The sequence below is a fragment of the Onychostruthus taczanowskii genome, unplaced genomic scaffold (assembly GCF_017590055.1).
Source record: "Onychostruthus taczanowskii isolate IOZ18803 unplaced genomic scaffold, ASM1759005v1 scaffold5, whole genome shotgun sequence".
NCBI lineage: Eukaryota > Metazoa > Chordata > Aves > Passeriformes > Passeridae > Onychostruthus > Onychostruthus taczanowskii.
The window spans coordinates 1,729,164-1,754,680 of NW_024502568.1; the positions used below are offsets into that span (position 1 = coordinate 1,729,164).

General features: G+C 38.7%; 1 protein-coding gene across 3 annotated transcripts in view; it reads left to right on the forward strand.

The window, feature by feature from the left end:
• The first annotated feature begins 9,734 nt into the window (after positions 1-9,734).
• Positions 9,735-25,517, forward strand: part of MAPK8 (mitogen-activated protein kinase 8) — a 28,795-nt gene continuing 13,012 nt past the window's right edge. For 2 of the 3 annotated variants that reach the window (XM_041415317.1, XM_041415315.1), the window contains exons 1-5: positions 9,735-9,755; positions 18,938-19,104; positions 21,647-21,776; positions 22,970-23,028; positions 23,140-23,278. In XM_041415317.1, the coding sequence (XP_041271251.1) occupies positions 18,983-19,104; positions 21,647-21,776; positions 22,970-23,028; positions 23,140-23,278 (450 nt within the window). In that variant the 5' untranslated portion in view covers positions 9,735-9,755; positions 18,938-18,982. Of the gene's footprint in view, positions 9,756-17,401; positions 17,424-18,937; positions 19,105-21,646; positions 21,777-22,969; positions 23,029-23,139; positions 23,279-25,517 lie in introns of those variants that run through there. The other variant, XM_041415316.1, reaches the window with a different exon arrangement.

The window sequence follows — 25,517 nt, forward strand, 5'->3', positions numbered from 1 at the left end:
TAACCTACAAAAACAAATTCCACTTGATTATTTGTTCCACTCCCTAGCTACAATAATGGTTTTGCACATATGGTGTGGTGATGATTCTCACTGTTGTACAGAACAGGCTTGCTGAAGGCTTTCAGGCAGTCGACAAATCCTACACGCTTTGGCCTATCTGATAATACAAACACAAAGGGTGTTATGCTTGTTCGGGGATGGGAAGTATTACTTGCCCTAGGGCATGTGCATGTGGAATTGAGCAAGCCTGCTCATTGCAGCTGGGTTTTACTTACAGGTGTGGAGACTTTACAGGTGTGGAGATGGTATTGCAGGTCAGGTGAGACCCAGTCTCAGTTCTGGAGGTGCCAGCAAATGCACTTCCAGGGCAGAATAGTAACTGGCATGTGCCAGTACGTGTCTGAGGGTATATCCGTGTGTTAGATAACTTGGAAATGGTTTAAACTGTAACATGAAATGAATCTGGGCCAAACTTATTTAAGGGTGCTGTCAAAGTGATTTCACTGACTTGAGTGTTCCTTGTATATAATGAAGGAAAGCTCTTGATTCTTCTAGTAGTAGCTAATAAAAATGTTGAATTTCAAATAGTTCCCTGCTTTGATCTCGGTCTCTCGGCACAGCCATCTTCCCGTTTTGCCCCACTTGATTCAAAGATGTGTAATACAGGCTAGTTTGACAGTAGGATGCATAACATGGGATGCCAGGGCAGGGACCAGACACATTGCAGGCTCCCTGCAGATCTTGATGATTTCAAGGCTGGCTGGGGAAAGGTGTGATAGGGGAAGGGAGAGAGAGAAGTATCTGCTGAACCAGAACTAATTGCAGAGGATGTACAAAGTTGTACTCTGAAACAAAGCATTTTAATGTCTTCCATTGAAAAAGTTCCCAAGGTTTTTGGACCACTGGCTTGCATGAGCTTTCATTGTCATCTTGTGGGCTACCATATACTTCATGGAGACTTGTAAATCAGAAATATTAGTAAGGTGATCTAAGAGGGTTCCTGTAGTTTTTGGACTGTGCGTTCTAGGCAGAAATAAAGTTGCCTGTTTTGTGTGGATTTTGTATTTTTACTTTTAACCCTGCTCTTTAAGGACCAAGGCTTTTGATGGGCTATATTAGGTGTGCAGGTGTAACCCTTGCAAATGCCTTAGGTAGAATTGTTACGTAAATATTAAGGAATAAATGTTTCAAGGTGGTAACAATTGAATTTATTTTCTGCCTGTTATTTACCTGAAATGGCTATTTACTATATATGTGTTTTAGTTTCTTTTTCATCCTTCCTCAGCTGCCTAAATTATTTGGATGCTTATTGTTTAAAAGATGCATGGAAACTACACATTTAGATCCTCATTTCTGAAGATTGATCCAGTATTCTGGACAAATACGTATGTCCTTCTTAATAGTGCCCTGAACAGTATGGTGTGCTATTTCTTAACCTTCATTTCCCACCCTCTGAATCCCTCTCCTTGGCAACAAAAGCCCTCTGTATGTATAGAGTTTTACTGTATTTGTTATTTTCAATATATATAATGGTCCACTTTGGAAATAGACCAATCTTGTTTTGAGCCTTGTTCTTTTTTAATAAAGGCTAAATATTTATTGCAGTAAGTGGTTCCTTTAAGAAACCCCTTAGTCCTTAATTCAAAACCTGCAGAAACAGGCTTCTGTTTATGTTATGGAAAGATCTCTTGGCATTTGAAAGCTCTTTAAAAATCCAGTTGAACCTACTTATGTTGCTTGCCTGCTGTGAAATTCACCACAGTTTTGCCATGGGTTCTGAAATAATTTTTAAGGTATTCTTGTGTGTGAAGAGATAACCATCTTCGTGTACCAAGCTTATAATTAACAGCTACACATTTCTGCTTGACTTTAAATTATTTTTTCTTTTAAGTTATTAAGGACTAATTCTCGATTCTTTTTCTGTTCAAATTCATTGCCTGTAAGCTTGATACTAAAACTGTTGTTGCCCATACTGTCATTTTTATTGTTGGGTAAATGCTATTTGATATGTGAACAGATGGGATGCTTATTAATCATTCTTAGCTGAATATTGCAGACTAATGGTAAAATGAGGACTGACAGAAAAATATACTTCAGCTCAATGGTCAGTTGTGTTGGTAACAAAGCAAATACTGTATACGAGCTCATTTGTGTGTATGCTTAAACCATAAGGGCACACATTGATTCCACAGTGCTACTGGACAGCCTGTTTGCTGTAATTGATTTTGAGTGTTAAAGAAAAAAAGTGCAAAAAGCACACAACTCTGACAACCTTCCATTACTTTACTGATGCTATACTTAGATTTCTTTTGATTATATATATATATATATATATACATAAAATGTGCAGGAAAATGTCTTAACTCAATATTTATTCTTTGAACTATGGCTAAAGTGTCCGGTCACTGTAGTCTGTATCCATTCAAGCATTTACCTCTCTCCTTATCTGCTGAACAAAAGTTGAAATGTCTCAAGTCTGGTGTTGCAATATTTTTGAAATAAGAATGATGAACAGGGGGCATCCTGTTTCTCACTGGAATCTCAAAAGTCATGGAATTGCCCAGGTTTATAAAATGAAACTGATTTTTCAGCTGTTGGTTGCTGGCGGAAGAGTGGCTGGGGCTCCTGCTGTGCAGGAGTCAGCGCTGTGCCCCTGCAGCCCTGCAGGGTAATTCCTGCCTGGGCTGCCAGGGCAGGGTCGAGCAGCAGGTACTGGGGAGGAGCTGTGCCCAGCTGTGACACTCCCCTGCAGGGCTGCTGGGGTCACACAAACCTTCACTGTGCAGGAGACACACCGGGGAATCCAGCTCTGGGTTCCGCAGGTGGCTGGGGGCTTGAGTACCTGAGGGTGCACAAAGGACTGGACCTGAGGGAGAACATAATTGCTGCATTTCACCAGCTTTAAACAAGGGGTTAGAGAGGTGATGGAGCCACTTGCCCCTCTGAATGAATCAATGGCTGCAAGGCATAAAAATGGAAGTTTCAGTAGGTTATGAGGGAATGAATGTCTTAGTGTAGCAGTCAGCCCCTCTAATGGATCAAGAGCCCAAAAGGGCCGTGAAGTCTTCATCCATACAGACTTTAGACTCAACAAGGTCAAGAGCAGCCTGAGGGGAATACAGATTTGAAGTTCTGCTTGTTTTGTAGATGACCTACAGAGGTTGCTTCCAAGCCATATTCTAATTCTACTGTTTGTGGATTTTAAAAGTTCTGTTTTCCAAGTGGCTTGAGGAAGTTGGCAAAACAGAGGCACAGTAATTTAGGTAGACCAGGTTGCTCAGAACTATTAGAAGTTGTGAAGGGAAAAGTAATGAGTTGTGATAAGCATCTTAGTTCAAGTCAGATGGTGGCAATACAGATTTTTCTGCCCTGCATTTCCAGCTGACTAGGTGAGAAGTGCTTCCAGGCTAGCATAAAGGCCAAAAAAAAAGGCTTATGGTACCTGTCATGCCTGTGATCACTACGATGAACTTAGAAACCCATCTTCAAAGAAACAGCAGGCAGTCAGGAGCCTGGTAGCCAGCTGAAGTTAGTCCAGGTCTTGCTTTCTTGTTGGAGGAACAAGTTGGCAGCTGCCAGGTGATGGTTTCTTATGCTTAGCTGGACTGTGGTTATCCCAGCAAGCAGCTTTGAGTTCCAGCTGGTCACAATAGCAGTCCCTGACTGCAGAGGGGTGACAGGACTAATAGCAGCTCGAAGAAAGGAAAAGGGCTGTGGTAGATCCATAAATCTCTATTAATGTTTCTGCTGCCTTGAGAAGATATCCCGCATCTCATTTATTTCTGTAAATAAATGTTTGTTTATTTAGCAAAACCAGCCAGAGCTCTTAGTGAAAGTGAGGTGAGCAATACAGACAGTTACAACCCAGAGTAAGTGTTTTGTATCTTAACAAAGAAGCTGTCCTGGTATGAACCTGTAGTACTTTAATATGTGAATGCAGCTGCTCATGTGTGACTCTTGAGAGAATTGTTTAGGAAATCTGGTGTTAGGGATGGCACATGTTTGAGAATCCTAGATGTATTCTTCAGTAGCTTTATCACCTAAGATGATGTTGGAGTAAGTACGAGTCACAATGCTTACTTGCAGTACCATGTAAAAATACATAGTTTTGAGGATGTAATCCTAATGTTAAGTTTTACTATGGAAACAGTAAAAGCGAATGCCATGGCTGACATGCTAACCAGCATAAATCTTGATAAATTCTGGATTGTTCATTGTGTTTTGGGTGGTGACAAACATCGTGGTCACCTTCACAGAAGGAAGAGTAGTAACATGATAACCTAAAAAGGTTTATTAAAAGGGGTGGGCTAGGTTCACTTGTTTCATTTCATGCCAAGAAGTGAATACTCGGGAGACACACAGTAAGAGGAAGGTCCTTGTGCACGGCAGTGGCTCATTTAATGAGCAGTGAAGCCTTCCAGCAGTGGGTGACTTTTATTTGCACAGTTGCAGCAGTACAAAACTCATCCTTATTGAACAATAGACAGGGTTTCTTTTGCTTTTTTTTTTAAAAAACACTACAAGCTTCTTGTGCCACTTAAGTGTCAAGATGGTCGAAGATAAAAGACGGTTCAGTTTATAATAAGATTATATTGGATATAAAAAGGGTTTGTTAATACTAGCATGGTATTGTGGGAAAATCACAAAACCTTGATGTGATGAGGGATACTTTATTCTCCCCCAATTTTAGTTTATTTGAAATTCCTTTTTAGTTTTCTTCAGAAAATTTCTCATCACAACTCTCTGTAGGCATATTCACCAGTGCTAGTGTACAGCAGTGCTTCTGAAGGCTAATATTCTTATTTAAAAAATGGAAATTCTCAAACTCTTCCTATTTTTGGGGACTTCTGCCATATGGTAAGGAATATTTCTTTTTAATTTCGGTCAGCTGGCCTAGTTTTGTGCCCTCCCAGGATCTTGCCCACCCCCAGCCCCTTGAGGGAAATGCTGAAGAGGAGGTGCTGATGCTGCCAGCTCTGCTCAGTAATAGCCAGAACGCTGGTGTGTTATCAGCCCCTTTGAGCTCCTGGTGCAGAGCACAGCACTGTGAGGGGTGCTGTGGGAAAAGGAGCTCCAGCTCAGCCAGGCCCAGTACAAGCTGTTAGCACAGGGGTGTCCCATCACCCCTGACTGGGCCAGCCTTGGCCAGCGGCGTGTCCGTCTTGGCACCGGCTGGCTCTGCTGGATGCGGAGGAAGCTTCTGGCAGCTTCTCACAGAACCACCCTGCTACCAAGACCTGGCCGTGCAAACCCCATACACTGGGGCAGAGCATCAGGCACTACTGAAGTCTAAGAGAAATGGGACAACAGAACAGACTATTGCTATTAGTAATTATTGGTGCAGTTTCCTACAAATTACCCAGAAAGTGGTTACTTTATTTTGAAATGTGCTGCCTTCCTTCCCACCCCAGTCCCAAGAAATTACTGTGCAAAGTATTGTATTGTGTTACAAGAGGTATCTCTGAAGGAATTCTTAGTGCTGAAGTTGTCATGTGTTGGAGTTTTTTGTTCCATTCTAAAGCTCTTATTATTGAGGTATTTTATGCCAAATACTTTAGACAGGATTTCATAGCACATTAATCTGCTTGTATTTCACAGATAAATGCATGAATTAACAAAAGTAGCACATTCATAATTGGATTCTAAGTTTTCGTAGCTGGGATTAAAAGTTAAAATTAATGTCATTTTAAAACATTCTGAAAACTTTTTTCCCAGCTGTTACCCAAATCCTTCCTTCCTCTAATGTTCTGTAGCTATTGTCCTCTTGATCACTGATATTTAATTACTATTTTAGGTCACTTGGTATCTTTTGTTTGCTGTTGTCCTTTAAAACAATTTTAAAAACCATTTAATTTTGTTTTTTGCTGAAACATTTAGCTTTTTTATGCTTTTTTCCCCTGCAAAAAACGGTTAAAGAACAAGCATTTCCTCCCACTCCCAGATTACTCTCAGGGTAGGATTTTGCTTCTAAACTTGTGGAGATCTCATTGAAGCACTCTGAGTTATATTCACTGGTTTATTTTGCTGTTGGCTTGCCTCTTTGTTGCTTTGCCAGTGGATGTTCAGAGAGCTACCATATGAAGGCATGCCTTTGTGGAATAGTGGGAATTAGCACTCCCTTAGGTAGTCAATTGAAACAGTGTTGTGCCCAGATTAGTAATTTATTATTTTCTTGTCAATTTCAAGGTTTACATGGTTACATTTTTTCAAGTACCTGAGTAAGCTGAATGGGCCATGACACATGATTGTGTGAAAAAGGAGCTACATAAGGCAGCATTGAATGGCATTCCCTAGAATGCAGTGCTTTCAGTCATGGTTTAGGCATGACTATGATTAAACGTGTTTTTGTGGTTCCAGCAGCAGGCACTTGGATTGAAATTCTGACAGTTAATGCTTAAAATAGAACCGTTTGTTGAACTGTTGCTTTACTGAATTTTCACTGATTTCACATTTTAAGAGCAGTATTTACAAAAAGCCAAAACAAATTAAATTGACAAATAGTGTCCTGCAATTAACATGAATATTTTAAGCTTTGAAAAACATGCATACCTTGATTTTCTCCCCATTTGCCATTCTTTTCTATTATCTTTTATTTGAAAAAGGATTAAGGAATTGGAAGATCCTTGTCTTATCCTATTATTTCTGAAAAGGAGAGTTTTGCTAAGAATAGCCTTTTAATCTGTTGTCATAACAGCTTCTCTACGAAAATATAGAGTCACACAAGTTTTCTTTTGTTGAAGCTACTGTGGTTTATGATTTCTGTGACAAATCTGACCTGGAAGACACAACATCTTATATTATCATATATTGCGATAATAGGATTCATCTTGGAACCAATCTGTAGTGGAGCTTCATACGATGTTACACTGAAGAAGCTGTAGAGATGCTCTTCTAGTAAATGTAGCACAGCAGAGTTTGCAGAGTGATATTTTTTTCTGTAGATATAGCACTACTCATTCTGATACTGCTTGTTCTAGAAAAATGTTACCTAATAAATTTCTTCATGGTTAATTAAAGTCACAGTTCAGGAGTCAATAAAGAAAGTCAGGAGGAAAGGTAGGATGAGAATCTTCATCATTAGAAATGCCAGTTTACAGGCTGGTGAGTATTGCATGCTGCAGCCTATCTGCCTCATTTACAGCGTCCTGGCATTTGAATCTAAAACCTGTTTTAAAGGGAATGGAAGATGTTTTTCTAAAACAGTCGCTGCTGATGTCTAATGACTTAATAAAACAAGAATATTTAAGAATACATGAACTCTGCAGTGTATTCCATTAGGAATTTCACTGTACAACCTCCTATGTTAAGCTTTGTGTCACATGTAGCCTTATCACAAAATACAGGCCCTGGAAGACAGGTAATACAGAATGCCATATTGCAGCAGAGTGGCACTATAGTAAACTAGATTAGAAGTGATCTGTAGCTTGGTAAGAATTACTAAGTGCTGTTGGCCACAGGTGAGGGTTTTCCAGAAAGGATGCACTGGTATTTTGGAGCAGCTGTGTTGTAGGAGTTGACTGTGAGAAGTGCTGGGAAGTTGTAAGTGTTGCTGTCTTATTTGCTGCTGATTTGGATTACCAGGACTCTGTCTATCACCAAAATCAACTTCAAAGCCTCAGATAAAGTTTGGGCAATTCTTAAGCTTTGTAACTCTTAGTGCAGCTTTCTGAAGGTTTAAGTATTTATGTTGGTGTCTTTCTGTAGAGATAGCTTCATGTTTAGATTATGGACCTTTAAAGATATTACATTTCAGAAACCTGGCAATCTGGATAGCACTTGGTGTGTAATAATCACAGATGATGAAGAAATGTGAGGTTTCATTTCCCTGTCACAAACTGGCAGACTGTCCTTGCTTAGAGGGGGCGGGAAATGGCTGAAGGAATGGTAGATAAGCAAGCACAAATTTTCACCTTTTCATGGAGCTCATAGCATACGTTCACTTATGCATCTTTCTTTCCTTGCCCTCTGGCTACTTTAAGTCTCTGTATTTTGACTTCTCATTTTCCTGTTTCCTGAATCTTAATTTTGTTTAACTTCCCATGTGATGAAGTTAGAGCTGCTGGTGGCTGTAATGTGTGTTTTACCTAATTGGCAGGCAGCCCCTAAACCGAAAGTCTGGATAATTTCTTCTATGACCAGCTGCTTTAGTCACAGTTCTAAAACAGAAATAAAACTGACTAGCTCAAGGTGCCAGAAGTGTATCAGTTACCTGACTGGTTTAGGTAATGTGTGTGTGTAAGATAAACAGAAACATACAGCCCATGTGGCTTTTTTCCTGTGCTTTATGGCAGTCTTTAATTATCCTGTGCCATTAACAAACAATGCCTTAACTCTTCATGAATGACATATGCTTTTTTTTAGGTTTGTGGTTTTTTTTTTTTTTCTTTAGTAAAAAGGCTGTAATTTATAAACTAATAGCATTATGGAACAATATCTTAGAGTGTCAAGAAATGTAGGTGCAAAAGGAAGAAAGTGGATTAATCCTCCCTATAGGAAGTTTACTGATAAAACCCAAAGAGTGTCTGTTTTGAAAAGAGAATCACTGCAAAACTTACAATGTAAGTCATTTACAGTGGTGCATTTGTTACTTGGTTCTTCATTATCCTGCTTGTGCAAGGTGTGTGATTGTGTTTTTTTCTGACTATAAAGAATTCAGTTCTCAGAGGAATTGAATTTTATGTTAAACAAAGGTAATGTTTTAGTGGTACCAGAAATGATTGTCTTATTTTGGGTGTTTTGCAAGAGGTGTTTTGCAATATGAGAATTGGCTTTAGAAATGTGCAGTAATATTGATTTTTATATAGAGGTACTCAGAAGCTGTGAATGCAAGTTCAGCAGTTTCAGCTGACCCTCGTTCAGCAGGCAGGATGAGAAAACACTGGTATGTTGTACTTGGTTTGCATAAATGCTTGCTTTGAGCTTCTGAGGGAAATGTGATGTGGAGGTGCTGACGCTGCCTGTGCTCCATGGGGAGCAGCGTGTGAAATCACTGGCAGAGCTTCGGTGGTCCTGTCCGTTCCAGCAGTGCCAGGAAATGTCTCACCTGGAGCAGTGCTTAACAACACGAGTTGTTTCTTGTGGCTTTGTGCATGTTTGCATGTGATTTTAGCCTACCTGTTTATAGACAGTATCAGTATTTTGCTAGTTACAGTCTTAATTTTATTGCTGCCAGTCAGAGGTCTTTCCTTACAGCTAAACAGCTTCTGAGCCATTAGTTACTTCTGACAGTGTATCGGACTGTTCCAAGGTACTTGAAACATGGAAGTGAAAAAGCTCATGTTCCAGTTGCCTTATACAAAAATCCCTGTTGCCAAGTTCAGGTTTCCCTAATTTCAGGTTCAGCTGTTAATATTTTAGCACTGGTGACTGCACCTGTGACTGATTGCTCTTTCAGGCTAAATAGTATTTGAATGTAATTTGATGCAGGGAGTTCCAGCACTGGTGCAAAAAACATGTTCAAAATTATCTGTTTGAGCTCATTCCTGATTTTATTAACCTTTTATTGTGAGTTTTGAAACCATTTGGGGTGAGGTTCTCAAAACAGCACAGTCTTTAGTGGAAACGTTTACTTTTGTTAGATGCTGTAGTATTGATCAGAGAAGTCTGACAGAGGAAGTGCTGGAGAACATGCCAGCTTCAAGTGCCTATCTGTGTGACTGACTCTGCAAATATAATCCCTGGGGCATCCCTGCTTCAGTGACACCGTAGAACATGTCTGTCCTCAGTGTCGGTGAAATTGGCTTTTTCACCAGAGGGTGAGTAACAGCCTGAAACGGGAAAACTCAAGGGGCTGCATTTGCCAGCAGCTGCTGCTGGAAGCTCTGCTTGGGAGATAAGTATGTTCCTCTTGCCTGGCTGTCAGTAATAATTCCCCTCTCCTGTCCCTCCCTTCAAAGCAAACAAGGAAGCTCCCAATGTTAGTGGTGGTTGGGGATCAGGCTGTTTACCTGTGCTTTACCCAGGTGCTGTAGCTGCTGGCACAGCCTCTTCGTGGTCTGACTGAAATGACTGAAAAAAAGCAGCAGGTCAGTTGAATTAAGATAAAAAACAGAACATGCATTTTTTTGCATGGATAAAAAAGGATAGGTCCTTTTTTGCATGCCTAGTTTCTTTTGACGACTCCTAGTCTGTCTCTGAGCTGGAAGCTGGCTTTCAGTAGATACGAAATTTTATTGATTCATTTTGCCCCCTTCTATTGTAGTTTATAAAGTACATAAAAATTAGGGTGGGGAAGATTTAAAATGAAGGAATATCACTAAGTGTAATTTAGATTAAAAACAAAAAGTTGTTGGTTGTTTTTTTCCATTAAGTTTTCTCCTTCCCTGCCCCTCAAATTCTACTACAGCAGTATAAAACGTAAAAGTTCACCTTGTTTTGTAAGAGGAAAAAATAGAGGGCTGAGCATGGAGTCTGTTGAAGAGTTTTTGATAAATTGAGTAGCATTTATCAGTACCTCTAGTGTTTCTCTAGAACATCCTCAGTTCATCCTCAGGGCACTTGGATTCTAATCTTCTGCATCATCCTCACCACAGATTTTACAGATGGGGTTAAAAACCACCCAAATGTTCCTGTACTAATTCAGGCTCTGTTTTGTTGTTATTTTTGTCTTCATGTTCTCCTTGGCAAGTTGTAAATATTTATTTCTGTTTTGATTCAGGATCTGGAAAAACTCTTCAGTCACTACTAATCAGAGTGAAAACTCTTAGGACCTTGTGGCTCTTGAGGCCCTTTATGCTTTTTAGATACTTATATCTGGAGCAGAGCATTGCAAGAAAGCTCCCTCTATGTAAGGTAATAGGATTACTTGTCTGTTCCAAACAGAACTGGTATCTGGGGAAAGACATCAGTTGTGAAGGCTAAAATCAGATTATCAGACACTGTGAACCTGTGCTGTTTAAGTAGTAGGCACCTCCTTTTTATAAAAGGGCCTCCAGGTGACTTTTGGCGTGCATAATTAAGTGCAGTCCACTGCAATTACCTTCAAATAGACTATCATCTATTCTATGGAAACTGTAGTAAGGTGACTACTGCCTAGAAAAGGCTGCTGGAGTAGAGAAGGGGGTGGTTTATTTCTCTGTATGTCCTCCCCTTCTAGTAGACTCCTAAATTAGACTAACTGTCTTAATAAGGTGAGATAGCAGATACATATGAAGAAAACTGTATCTAGTTTCCTAGATTATTGGGAAAAGTCATTATGTGATCCATCTGGAGCATGCTATTAGTCACTATATCAACCTGTAAACTGCAACATTAAATTATGGCAAAGGTTGCATTCATATTAGAGGATTTTGTACATTGTTTATTAATTTAGGACTCTACGTTGTTGTTCCCTGTTAAATTGTACTGAGGACAGAATTAGATTAACACAGAGGGCTCTATATCTCTGCAAGAGATTTATCAATCTGGCAACAATGTTTGCCAAACCAGTGAAGTAATTCCTTGATTTAAACAGCCCATATTACATTTTTAAAGTTTCATTTGCTGTTGTGTACTCAGGAATATTTTGCTTTCTAGCCAAATTTATTTGTCTATAATAAACCTGTCATCTTTTCTGAAATTACCATCTTTAGTGAAGAAAGCCATCTGTATATTGTTAAAGACTCAACAGGTTCTGGGAAATCAACTAATTGGCTTTGAATTCTCCATATATAAACGGCTATAAAAAATGTAACTGTCCTAAAGTTTTAAAAAAATTAAATTTCTTGTCTTTGAGCAAACTAGAGTGACACTGCCCTTTTCTGTTTGAACTTGAAAGCAGTAGGCAAGTCATAACATAGAAATCTAAATGTGCCCTTGTCATGTTTATGCAGGTTTCCCCAGCCTCAGTACTTCTTTTCCTGGTGAACACTGAGATCTAGTGTTCACCTTTGCTTTACTGAATCTGTAACAACTGAAGTTTGACTTCTTGGTGAACAAAAGATATGTTAAAATGTAGTTATTTTAAGAAATGTACTCGTGCTGTGCTTCTGACCTGAGCTATACAAGAATCACTCCAGTATATTTGTGGTTTTGTTTAATAGCTGCAAGCAGAAAATAGCTCCTGAGATCAGAGCTGTAGACTTTCAGTTTGTGCTGTGCCTCTTGTCCTGTGAGTGGTGTGAGCAGGCAGAGTTGTGTTAATGCAGGTGAGCAGTAGCTGAGGGGAGAGGCACTGCCAGGGCACAGCAGCTGGAGGCCTCCTTAAACACACCAGCACTTTTAGGAGTAGTTCAGGCAGCTGCAGGTTGTTCAGCTTAAAACCATCTGATCTGTGAAAGAGTAGTTTGAAAGCCATGCAAATCCTAGAGTCATCAGTGAGAATATTCCATTCTAGAATAAGCTTCAGGTTTTTAGACATCTTTGGCATTTGTAATGGTTTAGTAATATCTTGCTGCAGTTTTCACCCAGCTAATGTTAACTCCTTTTTCCAAATCCTCTATCTACATTAATATTTAACAGAGCTGGAAGTACTGCAAAATACAACATTCAGTTTTGAGGGCAGCATGGACAAACAAAACATTAAAACCATAATTACTTCTGAGACTAACTGAATGAGCTATGAAGTTACCTTTAGAAACAATTCTTTTGTTTTCTAAATTTGAGCCTTTGAAGCAAGCATACATGAAAACTAGGCTGTGTTTGAACTATCCATTTAGCAGGTGTCCAGATACCTTTAAACATGACAGCTGAAAATTTGACAAGCATTCAAAAACACATGATGCATACAAATCAGCTGCATTTTCACAAAGAAATTAAATAAAAGTCAGTAATGCAAGAGCTTTATGTACACTGTCCATTTGTTTTCCATTCAGTAGCAAACTAGCGTGTACTTGAAGAGCTGTTGGGTTTTTCTAGGTCAGCCACAGATTCCTACAGAACATTCATTTTCATGGTGTTAGATGCCTTCTCAATGGAGTTACTGAATCATCATTGATAGGTAGCTTATGTTATTATATTATGTTGATTATATTACTATTTAATGTGTTAATATATGCAATTGTTTTATTTTAAAATTGCCTTCTTCCATTTCTGCATCTCTTTGATATCATGGTCTTCATTTTTTTGTCAGTCCTACTTCTGAGCAGCTCTTGTCGTAATCTTTCACTGTAGAACCGTTGTGCCAGCACATGTAGACACATCACTGTTATTTGGAGTTTGTGTTGTGCCTCAGACATGTCTTGTCCCAAAGACTGTTTGCTGGCTTAGCGTCCAAAGTTTCTTTAAAGACTTAGACCACTTGATCCTTGCTTGTCTAGGAGAAGATTGCTTTAGAAGTCATGATAATTTCTTTTTAGAAGAAAATGACTTATTTTTAGAAGTCGTGATCATTTTTCTCATTTCTTATGTTTTATTTATTTCAGGGTACTGGGGTATGAAAATACCTTCTCAGCTGTACTTCACTGAAGTAGAAATAAGCTGAGTATGTATAATTTCTTACATAAAAGAATACTCCTAGAGTAAGAGATTATGCATTATAGGATAGGATGAAAGGATGAAGCCTGGATTTTCATGTTGTGTTGTCTAATGAAGGTATAAACCAGCACTTAAGAGCAGTCTTAGAGACTGAGCTGTACAGGGCAAATGTTTCTCCACCCTTTAAGTTGGCAGAATTCTGGTTTATTCTATTTCCATGTCTATTTCCAGTAGGAAAATTATCACTGGGGTTCCGGTTCTTTGTCTGAAAGAAGAGACGCCTCTCAAATGTATGGTTTTTGTCTTTGAAGCTTTCCTGTTCATTGTCAATATCTCTAGTGGTGGGAAACTGCAGAAGAGGTTATAAAATATTTTGTGCTCTTATTTAAAGTGAGAGAGGCTTTCTTTCACAAGACCTGTTCCATTTCTGCTTGTCTGTATGCCTGCAATGCATGCATTCAGGTCACTGTCTAGGCAGAGTAACCTTTCACTTAATTATGTGTTGGTTTCAAAGTGATCCTTGATTTCAGAAGTTCTGTCTTGGTCTGTATTTGATGTGAAGGCTAGCAGGTGTCATAGCCAAGAAAATACTGTTTCATGGTGGTGCTATGCAGAAGGTAAATACTCGGATATCTTGGGGAGAGCACATGGTTTTCCAGTTAGTTTCTAACTGTGCATACATAAACTTGCTGTGCTTAATCAGGGGCCCACGAGGTGAGCAAATTTTTAATTGCCTGCTGCTTCAGCTAAACTTCTTGGAGTCCTAGTACAGATGAGTCTGGACTAATTTTGAAAAGTAACATTTGAGATTACCCAAGTGCAGCCAGAATGACACGGTGAGGACAGGCCTGGTGACTGTCTGTCCCACGGGCTCTGCGCAGCTGGGAACCTCCATGGAGCCACACTGGTGCCAGCTCTGCTCCAAACACTTTTGGAGTTTGTTGCACTTGGGAGCTCGCCCTTCAGAGTTAGAGCTTTCTTAGTCTGGAGGCCCCTTTAGAGCAGTGACCAGTGCTATTGTACGTGTAAAGGGCATTGAATGCAACAGGGTCTGGAATGAGTCTCAAGCCATCTCTCTCTGCCTTCTAAAGAAATATTTCTATTGTTTATGTAATTTGCCACTGCAAGTTTTTGGTTTTAGGTATTTTTGGGGGGGGGGGGGGGGGTTTGGGGTTTTTTTTTTTTTTTTTTTTTTTTTTTAATCTGGCCATTTCTAAGGTTTTTAACGCACCTCCAGTAGGGCTTTTAAATTGAAAGCTATACGAGCAAAGAATTAGTGCCTTCCTTTCCCATGGTATCTTTCTATCCCAAACCCATCTGTTTCTCCAATATATTTAGGCTGTACTGGAAAAACTTTTTAACATTTACTGTCCATACATGGTCTTGTATCTTGATTAATAAACTGAATGTTTTCTGCATTAGAGACAAAATTTAGTGTTGAAATACAGCATTATGGTGTCTCACAGATATCTTGAAGTCATCAAGTTTACGAAGAGCAGTCTTGTTGAGACATGCTAAAGATACATGCCTTTCTTTAAGCAGAAGCAAATGACAAATATGTGCATATTTGGGTATGAACAATGCTATACATGGTTTCTTTACTATTTTAAATATGTTTATTTTAAAGTTGGATGAAGACTTTTGCTCAGACTTCATTCTTAGTATAATTCAGTTGTGGAGGAGGAAGTGTCAGTGAAACAGTTTATAAATGTGCATACTTATTAAGGTTAGCCATGATGCTTTCATAGATAAATGCTACTTGTGTTTTCATGGAGTATTATGTTCAATGCATCCATGTTTGTTTTTACAGCTGTATCAGGCTGTACAGACTGAGGAGTGGAAGTTGTTGACCACCTGAAGTCTCCTAAGAATTGTTGAACTGTAGTTCCTGTTAGTGAATTCAGAATAAAACTTACATCCAGCCTTGCAGATTCCTTAGGGGGATTTCACTCTGGATATAGTGTTACTTTCAGTTCCTACATTTTTGTTGTGCTTCCTTGGATTAATAGTGCTTAGGGCAATATGAAGAAGTAGTAACCACACAGGAATATCTTAGAATTCAGTTTTGAAATATCCTTTTCTTGACTCACTGTAGGCTGCCAGTAAAACGTTGCCATGTAGTGTAATTTGCTTAGGCACAGTATTTTCAAGGAAAGGCACAATAGTTGGTGTGTGAGAGGAAATTGAAGTTGTCTGTGCTGACAGTTCACAACATTCCAGCAAGCTGATAGTTAATGGGACAAGTGTATTATTAGTTTCCCCATTAATAATGGAAATCTGGAGTCTCCATCTTCCCTCTCTTTCCATCTGTGCTTCTGCAAAATTGTTAGAAAATGGAACAAAATGTCAAATTTCAGACAGGTGAATGTATCAGATATAGCTTAATCATGTTTTAATGAAGGACATGGCATGCATGCATTGTGTAAGAATCTTAAAAGCCTAACAATTTCTGAATTTAGATTCGCTTTAATATTTAAAGACAGGATTTCTGGTGTTGTGAATCTTTGAAGCTAGGCTTCCTAAGACTAGTCACCAGTAAATTAACAGATAGGGAAAAAAAATAACTATTTGACCTTCTTCTGTGAACTGTGTTTACAGAGCTAGGCAGGACCAGACATCTGTGAGGAGGTTTCCTTTGAGATGAAGAAAGGGGGATTACACTGGGCTCTGAGCTGAGTGGGAGCAAAGCACTGAATGGAAGTAAGCGTGGTTATGAAATGAGAGGCTGACACTCTCCATGGTTGATGGACAAAACTGTAGAAGTTATGAGATATTGAGGCAAGGGGTGCAGAGGAGATGGATGTCAGGGCTGGTTCAGCCTGAGGAAGCTGTAATTAATGGCCAGATGAAATGCCAGGGGGTTGGAGGCAGGAGTTAGGCATATGTAATTTCTCAGATCTCTTTGCTGACCTGAGTGCATTACATCCAAAGGGCTTATTTACATCCCCTCAGCACACAAAATGTGCAAGGAGAAATGGAGTTTCTGAGAATTGGCTCCATGTCTTCTGAAGCACTGAGTAAATCTGTTTTATGCCAGGAGAGCCTGCATTTAAAATGAAGAGAGACTGTACCTCTTGCTGTCACAGTACAGACTGATAATTTTTTATGAATGCCATGTAGGGCTGCAGAAGAAGGAATGAGAATTTACAGCAACTGGAGGCATTCCTTCCTCACTTTGTGATACCTCTTCCTCCTTCCTCATATTATTAGTAAAAATAAACAATGAATTCTTTTATATGCTGCTGCATATAATTCACTGCTATGAATTATAAAATGGTTAGTAAATACAAGTTTCCTTGTACGTATTGTGAAGCTTATTTTACAGTTTTGAACCTGTAGCAAATTGAGGCTTCAAGGCAATAAAATTTGCTTGGTTATAATACTATGTATGATATATATGTAAAATCTGTTACTACAAAGGAATTATTTTCTCAGAGAACATTATCTCTCAAGATCCTTTTCTTAAACTATACTTGTTTGATTTCGCTCTCTGATTCTATAAAGTTTGCCAAAATGAAAGAGAATGCAATTGAACACTTGGCTTTGACTATTCAAAGTACTGACTTTTAGTAGAATGGTGCCAACATTCGCCTGGAAGCCTTGGAAGGAGGGGAGCAGTCCTTCCTGCATTTGTTTCTGAGGAATTATCCAAAGTGAAGTATTAAGTTTTCATTATCTTCATGCTGATACCAAACAGCAGAGTTCTGTCTACTAAGCTGTTCCAGCTAATCCTGCATTGGTCAATGTCACTAGATCTTAATACAGTTTTAGAGGATAAACTCAAGGCACTGGGTTTTTTCTCAGCTGACGATAGACAAATGTACGGTTACATGAATTAGTGTCTTCATTCTTTGTTTTCTGATTTTCAAAAATGTGTTTGGCTGATTTCGTACTGTCCACAACAAATTTTCTCATTTCTAATTCACAGGGGCTTTTATCATTATATGTTGTTGGGCATTTTTATTCCAAAACTGTGTGCAAGTACATCTGTGAACAGTGTTGAGGAAGTGGCAGAATCCAAAGATTTAGGGGTAAGATGGACAGGGAAGAAAGAGCTGCGGTTGGTGTCGTGTATTGCTAAGAAATTAGGCCTTTGGTCTCCCTCAATAAGCTGACCTCCACCCTACCAGTACAGTCTGGATACAGATTTTTTTCTTGTGTTAATGAACAATTACTATTGCCCAATTATGCCTGCCCTGTCAACTGGGGGAGGAAGCCTTTAACAAAACTGCTAAAACACTGAGAGACACTGCTTTGATATAAATTATAACTCTTTATAACAGAGGTATGGTTTTTTGACAATTTTGAGCATTTTGGAAAAGGGGTCTTGAAATTGATATTTCTTTTGAGATAAATGCCAATTAAGGTAGTGCACTTTTAATTAGCAATATATCAAATAGTTAAAAATGTCTCCTTTAAAGAACATCAGAGTGTTTTGTTTTTACCTCTAGCTGTGAAATGAATACAGGTTAGCTAGTTAAAAGCGGAATACATCTATTCTAAGAAGAATACTACTTGTGCAATATTTGTTATTATTTGTGGAGGCAACGTTTGCACTGTCTGTGTTCTCAAAGATTGCTTAAAATTTAACAAATGTATAGTGTTGTGGCATATGGAAGGCAAGAGTCTCTTCGGGACTGTTGAACAATACGGGAAGATGTTCCTTAAGTTAATAACAATGGAAGACAGCATGCTGAAGAAACAAAGACAATTCTTCTAGTCAAATACTTGCACTACTAGGCATCTGTTACAGCTACACTCAAAACCTGTGTAAAGACAAAGTTAAAAGTGCACAGGTAGCATTAAAGAAATGAGAAGTATTACTGTAAAAGCTACAATGCAGTTTTATTTTTTCTCCTGTGGGATGTGTATTGAGGTGTTGCATTTCTTTTTTTAATACGAGAAGACTTTGGTGAATAGACATCCTTTTTCTTTACTTTTGTTCTGTCTGTGATTATTACTTTTCCTCATGAAAGATGTCTGACAAGGCCAGTTTTTCTTTCCTGGCTTCAACTGACTGTATGTGTTTCTATATCAGTGTCAGGTATTTCTGGTGGTTGTGACCAAGAATATTTTAATGATTGCAGTGTCTGGAAGACTTGTTCATGTTCTGTCACTCTTTTATTTATGGAATTACACAATAATTTGGGTTGAATGGGGCCTCTGGAGCATGTCTGGCCCAAGCCCTGCTCCCTTGCTGCATGCGTATGTATGGAGGTATGGTAGGACTCTTGGAGCTCTCTGGATTATGTGGAGCTTCCTGCCTTTTTGATCTTCTGTCATTTCCATCTAAGATTTTTCTGTCGTCTATTAACTGTCAGTTTTCTATTATTTTTGACCTTCTAGAACCCTGCCTTAGGAATACTCTTAAAAATACAGCATTTCAAATACCTGCCATCTTACTCCTGCAGTCATTAGAAATAACTTATATGTGCACTTGGGATTTATTTGGGAAGTGTCTTGTGTGTCTTAAAAGGAGTTTTGCATTATGTCAGGTTACATATAGTTGTAAAATCTTAGCTTTTCCAATTTTGTGTCTTCATAGGCCAGAAGCAAAATTTGGATGAAGTGAACTAACCAAGTTGCCGTCATGAGCAGGAGCAAGCGTGACAACAATTTCTACAGCGTTGAAATTGGAGACTCAACTTTCACCGTATTGAAACGGTATCAGAATTTGAAACCAATAGGATCAGGAGCACAAGGGATAGTATGGTATGTAAATTTAAGTGTTATCTTTAGGTTTCCTTGACTTAGTTTTTTGAGATGTTATATGTTACAGAGCCAGGAGTGTGGAGAATTACCTTTTACAGGCAAAACAGCAATGGTAACTGGTGACCATTTTTACTCAGGAAGGGCTTGCTGTTGCTTTTTGACCTGTTCAGCTTTAGAGTTGATGCCCTTCTGTGCAAATTCAGCCAATTGTGCTGAGTCCTGTAAATTAATGGGGGAAATAGAAATTGGATAAAGAAACTAATCCTAATCCTAAACCACACTGCTTGCAGTGAAACAAAAGCCAGAAAAAAAAATACCCTATAATATTTGCTGCTTGTAAATGTTCCCACTACTTGAAATGGCTTATTAGTAGTCTCTTTCACAATCTGAGTAGTCCTTGATACCAATGATTGAGCATTTGGGATGCTGGCTGTCACATGGAAGTGCCTGATGCAGTTTGGGAAAGTATGACCTGACAGTGTCATTCTTTGAGTAAGAGCTCTGCTGTGTGGAGTGAAAAGTGTCCAGTTGATTTAAGTTGTTGACAGCTAGCTGCTTGTAGGCACTGTTTCCTGTGCAGTGGCATTGCCTCAAAGAGAAATGTTGGCTTAGCCTTCCTGGAAGCTTTTCTGAATGTTTGAGAAGGATGTAAATATCACAGGACCTTGCCGATTTTTCGGTTTATTGTAATTCTTAAGATGTTCATCAGGTACATAAAAATATAAGAGCATCAAGGAAGAGAAAGTTAGGGGAGAGTGTAATCTCAAATCTGTCACCTCTTTACTACCTTGATCTTGTTCTTGATCAGTGTAAAGAGAATACGTAGTATAGGTAGGTTTTTAATTCATGATTGTGTTTTAGCAGGATTAATAAAACAGTGTAATAAGTGCAAATGGAAATTTGAAGAAAGAACACTAGAAAGAGTTGTTTTTGAAATGGTAACTTCTGGTATTAAGATTACTGGTATTAACTAGCAGCAACAGAATAACTGATCTGAATTTTGTTTGCATGTGTGTTAACGTACTGAGGATGTAGACAATTGCCTGACTAGTTTGTTTAGTTGCTATATAAATGCCAATAAAAGATTTAGCTGTTATTACTGTCCTTCTGATGGCCAGTTATATGTTAACTACTGCCTGTTTTCCAAATTTATTGCCCTTCCTAGAGTGGAGATCCCAAAACTGACCATGTGTTTACTTTAGGGCCATTCTGTAATTGCTGCTAGTGATGTAATTGAGGCCTTTTTAGTTAAATCACAGCTTACCCTGGTGAGGACTGTGGTTAAATCTTGCTCATGTGTCTCCATACAGTTCAATTCTTTGGAGTTTTTGTTGTCAGTGGTCATGGTTTGTACCTGTTTCTTTTTTTTTTTTGTTGATGTTGTAACTGATCCAACTTGATTTGGAGGAATGTTAAGTAGATGGCCTGATACTGAAACAGGCTCTAGGCTGCTATTGCATACAGGGAATGCAGAAGTTTAAATACTAGAACAGCAGTCCCATGTTGGCTGCCTTTCATAAAATAATCCTTATCTTTGGGGCAGGTGGAGGAATTCCAGTTATAGTGGAAAATGTACATAAAAGAAATTACTAGCACATGTTGTTCCCATTTTTTTTCTTTAGTAGTGTCTAGAGGTTTTGTTGATGATAAATTAGAAATCATTCCAACCTGTACACTACATAGACAATCCACTTCTTAAAGTAGTGAGTTGGATTTAATAGATCCTACTGTTTACTGGCAGATATTCTTCATTAGATTGGAGTACCATTCTTGAGAAGAGACAAGAAAGTAATATTTTCTCTGCTGATACTTTTTTAGTAACTGATAAATATTTCCTGAGTCTGCATGGCAGTCATCTGTTGTATTACCTCTTACAGGAAAAACAAGCCATGCCTTCCTGTTCTGGAAATGTGATATGTAAGGGAGTTGTCTCCAATAACAGTCTTCATCAGTTAAACAGCCTGTGTCACTGAATCGTATGACAATGGTTGGCATTAGTCTGCAAACAAAATGTTGTGGGTTTTTTTTTCACCAAGTTAAAGTCAGTGACATCTAGAGGTTAAAGCTTTCTTAACATTTTTTTTGTCTTGACTTTGCTGTCATTGTCATCAGGATATTAAGCAACTACATAATTGAAAGCATGGGACCTTTATATAACCTACTTTTCCTGCCTTCTCCCTGTTAGTGTGAAAATTTTATGTAAAATTGATGTGCTTTTTATGTTTGAAGTGTTTTGGATCTTTTGTAATGGTCTGTACTTGAGTGCCAGTGAGTGGCAAGAACTCAGTATCTTTGGAAGCAGAAATACTGTGTTATATTGTAGGGATTGTCATGTGTTAATGCTCTGAGGCTGGGAAATATTTTTAAATTTTGAATCACTCAGCATAGAAGAGCACTTTGCTATATCACATTCCTAAAGCTGGATAACACTGAAAATTTGGGGTTTCTGCAGACATGATACAAATTAGCTGAAAATGTTTGCAACTGCCACAGCTTAAAGGACTTGACACTGGAGATGTAATAATGTTATTTCTAATTACAGTGCAGCTTATGATGCCATCCTTGAGCGGAATGTTGCAATCAAGAAGTTAAGCCGACCGTTTCAGAACCAAACGCACGCTAAAAGAGCCTACAGAGAGCTTGTTCTTATGAAGTGCGTTAATCACAAAAATGTGAGTGCAGTGTCCTCCTTCAGATGTTGAAGAATTAACTGGAAGGTTATCCTTTGAAAAAGTCTGGAAAGTGACTTCAGAGGAGATTTCCATTGCATAGTTGTATCCCCAAAGGGTTTTGCAGAAGAGCTGTTATTGACTAGTTTTAATACCTGCCCAATCTTTAAATAGCCCCTTCAAACTCAGCAAGGGACTCAGTGTTATGTTGCTAAAATTTACAAGCAGCTGTCAAATGAGAGTACCATGGTTGGTAAGTGCATCCTGCTGCTAGACACATAAGAGAAAAAAGAAATCGGCTGTAATACTTTTTTTTTCCCCCTGGTGTATGAATTGTATTGTAACCGCAGTAGCTGTCCACTATTTATGAAGCTGTGCAGTAGACAAGATCATAGAAATGGGAAGCAAATAGGTGATAAATTTATTGGAGTTGAAATGCAGAAGGCTGGTGTTGGCCATTTTCTTCCTTCAGAGTCAGATGTGTGCAGTCTTCTTTACCTTCTCTTTTAATCCCCTATCAGGAGGATAAAATTTCTCCTGGCTGCTAGGGAAGAAGAGTGTCAGGAAACTTACTCTGTCTTCTAGCTTTTTGGGAAAACTTTGTAATTTTTCTCACATGGGTGGTTTATACATGGATTCACTGAAGGATGTTCCACCTACTAGCATAATTTGTATGATGATAAACTATTGAAAACCTGCCTGATTCCTCATGAGCTTGGCCTCTTTCTGTACATCCCATCCGTTCTTAATGCGAAATGTCCTAAAGTAAAAACCTGTTTTTCTGTTTGGATGAAGTTGTTTCTTCACCTCTGTCAGTGGCAAAGTATCTTTTAGGGAGTCTTCATCAGGTTTTAATTTTATTATTCCTCATGAACAAAAAAAAAAAAAGGTCTTCAAACTGAAAGTAGGAAGAAGGGGAAGCATGGCAAAGCTACTTAGGTTTTAGGATTTGAATATCATCTTGTTAACATGCTGAGTGTCCTTGGATTATGTGATTTGTGGAGGAAAAATACTCTTTTCAAACTCATTTGGATCTGTTTAGATCATGTTAGGCCAGGTTGGGCTACTGAGCATCTTAAGCTTCAGTGTATAACAAGAGGTTCATAGCAGAATGATAGTTACCAGTTTTGAAATGTTGACTCTGCAACTTTGTTATTGCTGTGGTACAATTACCCTTCCTCTCCCCCTCCCTGCAGATAATCGGCCTACTGAATGTGTTCACACCTCAAAAATCCCTGGAAGAATTTCAAGATGTGTAAGTCAGATTTGAGCTAAAGCTGAGAATTTATTTTATGAAAAGGTGATCAAGAGAGAGAATACAGTAAAATGGCAGTATTATCTGATTATTCTTTTTTTTCATTGTAAGCTACATAGTGATGGAGCTCATGGATGCAAATCTCTGCCAAGTGATTCAGATGGAGCTGGACCATGAACGAATGTCCTATCTTCTTTATCAAATGCTGTGTGGTATCAAACATCTTCATTCAGCTGGGATTATTCATAGGGTAAGTGAACTGAAATGTATAATTTGCATTGCACCTGGTTTTATCTTGAGTATTTAAAAGACAAAAAAAGTTAGAAATAGGAGCATGAAGGGTGTTTCATAGCCTGTCCCATAGGCAGGGAGAGAAAGCTGAAGAGAAATCATGGCACCTTTATCCAGGGTAATTCTGGAATGAGCCTTTTGAATGTTTAAATGATTTGATAATGATCTGCACAGGGCAAACTGAAGTTTTTTGCAGTGAGTTGCATTACCTCCTCTAATTCTGTATAACGTTCTACTAAAGTAGTCATGGCAGGAAAGGATATCTGGAAGTGTCTCTGCCTTTATTGTTTTGGTAACCAAACCTGAAATCCCATTTTTGGAAAGAACTGCCTATTTTATTTCTTCTCCATTACTAGCGGAGTAATGAATAACTATTTGAAATTTCTAGATAAGATGGTGATGATAAAGACTTGGAATTGGAATTGGAATAACACCTGTGTGTCACAAATCATTCACTCAGATGGTTAACAGGCAAAAATGACTACAGTTTTTTAAATGACGTGTGTGTTGCAATCTAGTAAAAAATTTTGAATTTAAGGTTGCCTGTTCAAGTGAGCATCTCATATGTAATGATATATAGATTAAAAATTGTTTGAGATTGTCTGGTTATAACTTCTTGTGTGCTGCCACAGGAATTGCTATGTTAAGATGCTTGTCCAGGTCAGTGGTCCACCACATTGTGACTAGGGTATTGAATGGTCTGCAAGCTAGATCTGCAGTCTGACACTTCTGTTCAGTGTGCCATCTTTTACCCAGGGAAACAGGGACAATTATTTGAATGGAAAATGCAGCTTGAATGGGCAAATGCTGCTTCCTTTTGCTCACATAGTTCTAGGATTCATCAGCTGCTTCATTCCAGTGAGGAGCTCAGGGAATGAAGGTGAAACCTTCCTTCTTGCATGCAATTTCATTGAACTGATGTGTTGGAAGAGATGGGCAAGAGAGGGAGAAGCATTGCCTGCAACCAGGCATTGTACCTGATGCTGCTTGGTCTGCTTGTGGCCATTTGAGATGGGTCACTTGGGCCTTTTGCATTGTTCTGGGTGCTCAGCAAAACTAGGTTGTTCCACTTACTGTTGTGGTACTCTATTGCCTGAAAATAGACAGCCCGTGGTGTTCTAATGTGTGTGCCTGTGGGTCTGAAATAATGGTTCACACGTGGTTTCACGTTTTCTCTTCAATATTTATGTATGCAAGTTTAATGCTGTGGATTTTCCTAGGTCTTTTTTAGTTTTGGAGCAGTGTATTGTCTGTATATGCTAGAGTAGGAAAAGTAAGAATGTCTCTCTGTGGATCCCTTAAACACAAGCTTAAGGGAGCTTTTAAAAGTGTGCTTGCCTCAGGGTGGTTTGTACTCCTCTGAAGTAGGCATTGATCCTGTAGAAGTTGTGGGTAAATTTAAACATTTTTACATTTACAGAAAAGAAGTATCTACTTGGGTAGTTGGGCAAGAGTAAAGACAGCTTTGAGGGTAGAATTCCTGGCTCTGTAAATATGGGTTAAGTCTTTGAAATGCTTCCTATCATACAGGGATAAACTATCCTAAGGAAACTAAATACAATTGCTATGTAAATAGCACCATATGTATGCATGAATGCTTTTAAAGGACATGTGCAGATGCTTTTGAAGGACATTTCACTTGTGTGTCTTCCTGGTAGATTTTCAGCTGGCTTCTTCTTAGACTTCTTAGACTTAGAAGATTGAAGATATTCAGGCGCAGCATTACCTGCTGAGTGCATTGTGCATCAAGATGCAAAGTGTCAAAGTTTTGTTTCCTTGTGGAGGAAGCTGGGCAAAACCTTGGCGTACAAGGAAGATATCGTGCAAAGGGGCATGTGTCACACAGACCGTGTGGCTGCCGTGGTAACTCTTTGTAGCATTCTTCTGGGCTCTCAGCACCAGTCCTTAATGTCCAAAGCTAATTACTTTACTGAAACGTCTTAAACATAGCCTGCACTACTGTGGCTGCCCAAGGAGCTATGAATTCTGGCTATATCTAATGACCTACTTTAGTCATCTCTAAAGCTTTAAGCTTTTTTTGGTTTTGGTAGTTTCACATGTTTTTTAATTGGGTTCTTCAACTTCTAATATAGCTGTGGTAATCACAGTAACTTTTTCAAAGCTTGTTGAATGACTGAAATCATGAAAATCTATAGCACTGGATGCTACTTATCATAGAAATAAGTGGGGTTTTTTTT